At 31.2% G+C, this 6,526-nt stretch overlaps 1 protein-coding gene across 1 annotated transcript; it reads right to left on the bottom strand.

The window, feature by feature from the left end:
* Positions 1 to 305: 305 nt before the first annotated feature.
* On the bottom strand, positions 306 to 2,572 carry LOC124942009 (ras-related protein RABA4d-like). Its single transcript, XM_047482415.1, has 2 exons — positions 2,331 to 2,572; positions 306 to 876 (listed from the first exon to the last, which is right to left on the bottom strand). The coding sequence occupies exons 1-2, from the start codon at positions 2,555 to 2,557 to the stop codon at positions 444 to 446; spliced, it is 660 nt and encodes a 219-aa protein (XP_047338371.1). The 5' UTR covers positions 2,558 to 2,572; the 3' UTR covers positions 306 to 443.
* Positions 2,573 to 6,526: the final 3,954 nt, after the last annotated feature.

Here is a 6,526-nt window from a genome sequence, read left to right as displayed (position 1 = left end):
ACTCATATATTTTAGTTAGATATATTTCCTATTAAAATAATCAATGAAATCTGATATGTACTTATTTTAACTTATTTTTCATGTCTTTGTTTAAAAAGACAATTGATTTGAAATTATGATTATGTTTGTATTTTTGTAGTTGATTTGTTTGATTAATTACTTTAAAATCATGTCCAATATTGAAAAAAACAATTATTAAACATATCCAATTCAATCCATAATTATAAATATTGTTAATCATAAAACTGAATAGGAGAACTGATCAAATTGTCACCAATCTTACTTTGTTTCTCATAATTCATCAACCATTAAAAGTGTAACACATTGTACTACTATTACTATATATTTAATTTCTACAAAGATTGCTAAAAGAAAACAAGCATAACATCAAAACAAACAAAAAACAGAATTTCGAATGGTTATTCCGAAGACATAAAAATTGTTCAGCAACAGCCACTCTTCTTTTCTCCATCTGAATCCTGACCAGGAACTATGATCGCAGTTCCCTTAAAAGACATTGACTTTCCCGAGCTCGAGCCATCTGCAGCTAAACTCTTCTTTGCCATAATCCTGTAAATTTCTGTCAAGACAGTCAGAAAGGCGGTTTCCACATTGGTTGATTCGAGGGCGGATGTCTCCATGAAGCACAAGTTCTCCCTTTCAGCAAACTCCTGAGCATCTTCAATTGGCACTGCCCGAAGACTTCCCAGGTCAGACTTATTGCCTACGAGCATCACCACCATGTTTTTATCCGCGTGTCCTCTTAGTTCCTCAAGCCACCTTGCCATGTGGTCAAATGATTGGCGCTTTGTCATGTCATAGACTAACATCGCTCCAACTGCTCCTCGATAGTATGCGCTTGTTACTGCTCGGTATCTGATCAATTCAATCAAAAACAAAAGACAAGAATCAAGCATATATTCACTAAGGTTGGGTTCGATAGAGTGAAGACTCATACTTTAGTAATAGAGCGTAAAAACTCATATCCACGATGAAAAAAGATTGTAGTCAATAAAAACAAAAACAACTCATCAGTTGATCAAAATTAAGTAATTCAGCTCTATGGTATGTACTTGTTATTGCCCATTATCTAATGAGTTAAACAAAAACCAGGAACAAAGAATCATATATTAACTAAAACATTAATTAACATAGTTTGACACTTGATCTAATTAAAGTAAGACCCTAAAATATATAACTTTAACTCTTATAAATTAATGAAATCACCTTACTAAAAAGATAGAATATTCTTATAAAAACTTTATATGACCCTCTACAATAATGACGCCACTTCAACTTAAGACATTTTAAATAAGAATCCAACAACTTGAGTTACTCTAGTGGATTACTAGTTTCACAATTTGTGAAATCAAACTTACTTAAAATTTTGATATTCTCGTTTGGTTTGTTCAGCATTTATGTATGAGACACTGAACTTATTTTTAAATGATATAAATGTGAAGCCTCAAACACATGACCTAGAGAACATGAGTTGATGTTCTCTACAGCTTAGCAATATTTATGTGACAGATCATGTATCTTGAATAAGAAATAGACTTAATTCATTTGGATTTTAGAACTAACACAACCTTTTAGTATCCTATATAGGCTATATTGGATAGTGTGTGGGTCAAATCCTAACTTAAGTTATTGCTGTGATAGATCATGTATCTTCACTAAGAAACATGGGCTCCATTGTCAAAAGGGTAATTTTATCACAGAAGAATAAGAAGAAGAATCAACCCCATAACCTTCTATGATATCATTCACACTTTGATCATTATTGCAATAAAGGGAGAAAAAATGGACAATTTAGTTCTAATACTCAATCATTTGCACCAAGAGGGGAAAATTTATCCCTTACTCAAAACCATAAATAAAAACATTATGTAGAACCAATTATAGAATGGTTATAACTTCTAATAAACAAAAGAATATATAATCTTCAAGACATCATCTCATAACTGATGTAAATGATTCAACAATAACAAATATGAATACATTTGTATTCTGATATCAGGTTTCTTCCACTAATTTGCATTTCATATACTCTTGTTCTTTGAAATTTGAATTGAACAGCTTAGCCAGCATGTTTGGGAAACAGGAACAGTATAGCATATTCTTATTGTTTGATGCCTGAGAAGCCAACTTTATCTTTTCAATTCAATTTTCATCAGAAGTACAGAAACCAAAGAAATATACACTAAATGGAAGATCATGTTCACGTTATTAGACTTTTTTGGATACGCAATCCAAATTTCCGGAAAATCAAATGCATCAGAAAAAGATCATCATTCAATTAAGGATGAAAAACAACAAAGAAGGCAAACCTTTCTTGTCCAGCAGTGTCCCAAATCTGTGCCTTAACGGTTTTCTGATCGATAAAGAGAGTTTTTGTTTGGAATTCTACACCAATGGTGGCCTTAGAATCCGCACTGAACTCATTTCTAGAGAAACGAGCCAACAGCTGAGATTTCCCCACGGCTGAGTCCCCAATTAACACCACTTTGAATACATAGTCAATCTTTTTATTATAATCTCCATGCTGGTTCGACATTGTAAGAAATAAAAACTGAATCAACCTCTTATTTTCTCACAGATCGAGAAATGATTCGAATGAGATGACTATAAGCGAAATAGAGATATGATCTGAGATCGGAGTGGAGGATTTAGAAGAATTAGCGGCACTATGGAAGACGAGAAGCCGGAGCTAGGAGTTAGGGTTTGTGATGGAAACATCAGAGTGATTTGGAGTTTACGGCGACTGCGATGGTGGTGACGAAGATCTGCTGCGAACGGGGAAGCAACGCGGGGTTAACAGACACTTCAGGGACCCACTTTTAACGGTTTTTTCCCATGCAAAGAGGCGGTTCTGTAATTAAATTATGCATTCTTAATCTTATTGTCATTTCCTAATCCACTTAGATTATTTAAATAATGGGGTTATTTAGAAAATAATAGTTAATTATGATTTAAGGAGGTGATCATTCTTTTTTTTTAATAAAAATTTAAAGATTATTAATATATAATAATAAAATAAAAATAATAATTTAAAATATAAGATATTTTAATATTTTAAATAATTAATTTAGTAATGCAATGAATGGGATCTCATAAATCTTTTGTTTTATTTAATTTTTATAATTTTAAAATTTATTTTATTATGTGGGTAGTTTTAAAAACTCTATATTTCTATCATATATATTAGTCTGGTTTGATATATATTTTTTTAATATATATAAAATGATTCATATTGGATATATTTATAAATTAATTAAACACACTAATTAACAATTTCAAACAAATTATATTAAACAAAAATGAAAAGACCAAATTGACATACCTATCAAGTTTCTTCTTACATCACAGTTTTAATTCGGATTGGTCTAGACTATACACCATTTTATAAAATATATATATATATATATATATATATATATATATATATATATATATATATATATATATATATATATATATATATATATATCAATTTTATCATATCAAAACTGTATATTCAACTATTCAACTTATTGTTATATTTTTTCTTTTTATATTTGATGCACTTAGTACATTTGAAACCATGATTAGATCTCTTATTCTACAAAGAACTCTTTTTTGGTTTGTTTTTTTGCGAGAGACAATCAGTTATTTCAAGACCAAGGGGCAAATGAGCTTTTAATAAAACTAATATGTAGCCGCACGAGTAATGATATAAAAATTCAAAAAAAAATCGTTAAAAATGTGACTTTATAATTAATTCAATATTTTTTTTATCTAATTATTAAAAAATATGACAAAATTTATATTTATCCACTCATTTTATTAAAAATTATTTTGTTGTTTTTTAAACCTACCCAAAATCGTATAAATTGAAAACAATCATCAGATGGAAATAAAAGTAGTTTCGATAAAACAAATCTTCAACCATTGAATTTTGGATTAAATTACCAATCAAATATAAAGTGGGTCAAATAAGTATATTATAAAAAAATTAAACTAATTCATTTAAGTTTATATTTTTTATATCTATAATGATTTTGATTATTTAATAACCAAATTCAAATGTGCATTCTTAAACATTTGATTACACCTTTAGACATAAACCCTTAGGTTTTTATCACCAAGGTTTGCGTTACTCAAGCCAACTTCTTTTTTAGAAATTCGAACTCTAGTCACCAGTATGAAATGTTAACACTTTAACAGTTAGACCACTTATGATTGTTGAAGTAATTTTATAATTTTGTGTATGTAAATATATTTTGTAAGTTAGATATTAAATAATTATATAAATTATCTACTAGAGTCTAATATTACTTATTACTATAAAGATTCTCATGTGAATGGATAAAAATATAAATAAAATAAATTTAATAAAAAAAATAATAATAATAATATGTATTCAATGTTTAAAATTCTTAATAAATCATGAATAATATATTAAAATAAAAAATAGAAAGATCGCATTCCGCATTTTATTCAATTCGGTAAAACAACTTATTTTCTCACATATTTTTTCTGAATGAACCTCTTATCTCGTGATATTACACTTTCACTTTGGTCAATCAAATATTTGATTCATATTTTTTAATATTTAACATCGTGACCTCACACTTTGGTCAATCAAATATTTAATTCATATTTTTTTAACCACTTTTAATATATATCGGTTTAATATTCCTCGGCAAACCATTATCCCAATTACACTTGGTTAAAGAGTTGTACTTGTTTTGTTAGGTTGCAAGTTTGAAACATACATATAAGATTTTTTATTTTATTTTTAACCGTTTTAAGTTTATGGGCGGATCAACTAACAATCCGACCCAAGTATCTATTTACTCTCACATATATATTCAAATTAACCACAGCTCTCGACCCGACAATCCGGACACTTTAAAAATTAAGCATCATTATATATATATATGTTAGGATCTAGGTCGCGGTTGGAGGACCCGGGTTGGGCCGGTTAGCGCGTCTCACTCAAAGGGTGGTGATTAATCCGATTAGAGATTAACACCGGGGTTTCAATACTACACAAACTGTCACAAACCCTTGAACTAGGTTCAAGCGCGGAAGAAGTTTGTTTCAGGTTGAAGCAGCACACTTTTATGATAGACAGAACCGGTTTCGGATAATGAAGGTTTGAAGATTGATGGGTCGGTTTTTGTAACCTAGTGATCCGGTTTGGATAGAGTTAAGTAGGTTAGAGCGGTGTAGGTAAGTTAGTACAGGTCGGTTAGAAAATGGAACCGACAGAAAATAATGACAAGACAAATTTTATGGATGTTCGGAGATAAAACTCCTACGTCACCCCTTCCTCTCGAAACCGCGAGAAGGATATTCACTAAGGAATACAAGTACAATCCGATCGAGACTTATTTCCTGCTCGATAACACTCTTACAATTTACACCGAAATTGTAAAATACACACTTCAACTTTAGCACTTAGGCTTTCTCTTAGAGATAGAACACAATCTTATCACTTGTGAATTAAATGCTCGCTGTATCATTTATGTCTTGTTGTGTGTCCCACATTTACTCTTCTTCAACTGCTCCTTTTATAGGTGAAATATGCCAACGGTCATATTTCACTTCCTTGAATCTGATTGGCTGAGCAGAGGTTCAGTGATTCAGACCTGGCGGTCATCTTATCAGACCTGGCGGTCAACTTTACAGACTTGACAGTCTGTTCCTCCGGTGTGTAAGACAAACCTACTAGGTTTGTCTTTTACTCAATGTGGTAATTGTTGGTTAGACAGTTGTCTGTACTTGGAAGATCTCCTTTCTGACTTATCCCGAAGTGGAAAGATCCTATAGGACTGTCTTCTGCAGCCTATAGACTTTCCTCAGACTTGTATGGATATGGAAGTGTTCAGTCTGTTCCTTTGGTATCATCTTCAACAGATACCCGAATTTTCTTCTTATACTGGTCGGTCATTTGACTTAACCGAATGGCTTCCGGTGTGATTGGTTTAACCGGACAGCTTCCGGTTATTCCTTTGCCTTGTGGCTGATCGGTTGTCTGGTGTTTCCGGTTTTAAGCTTTGGCCGATCCTTTCCTTGTGCGGTCATTTTTCGAGTGTTCTGGTCGGTTTAATAACTGACCGGTTAGTCTTCTTAGCCGGTTCATTTGTTTGACCGGTCCGGTTCCTTGTTCCTACATGGAAGGTTTATGTGTTAAGTTCTGTGAACCGGTCTAATTTTATCTAACAATTTCTCCCTTTTTGATTATTTCATTTAAAATTATCAAAACCATGTAAGTTTGCAAACGTAGGCCGGTTCTTTATTTGACCGGATTTTTGAAACTAACTTGGGAGAATTTTTCGAAAAATTTTGAGAAAAATTTTGGAAAAATTTATTTTATCTTAACAATTTCTCCCTTTTTGATTATTTTATTTAAAATGATCAAAACCATGTAGAGATGCAAATATAGGCCGGTTTCAAAAATAGCTTTATATATATATATAGAAATAACCGAAAATATTATATAGACATTGAAATAAACATAGTTTAAGAAAGGGAGCCC

This window comes from Impatiens glandulifera, chromosome 6 (assembly GCF_907164915.1).
Source record: "Impatiens glandulifera chromosome 6, dImpGla2.1, whole genome shotgun sequence".
In the NCBI taxonomy this organism is placed as follows: domain Eukaryota; kingdom Viridiplantae; phylum Streptophyta; class Magnoliopsida; order Ericales; family Balsaminaceae; genus Impatiens; species Impatiens glandulifera.
This window is presented reverse-complemented; position numbering and strand designations above follow the sequence as displayed.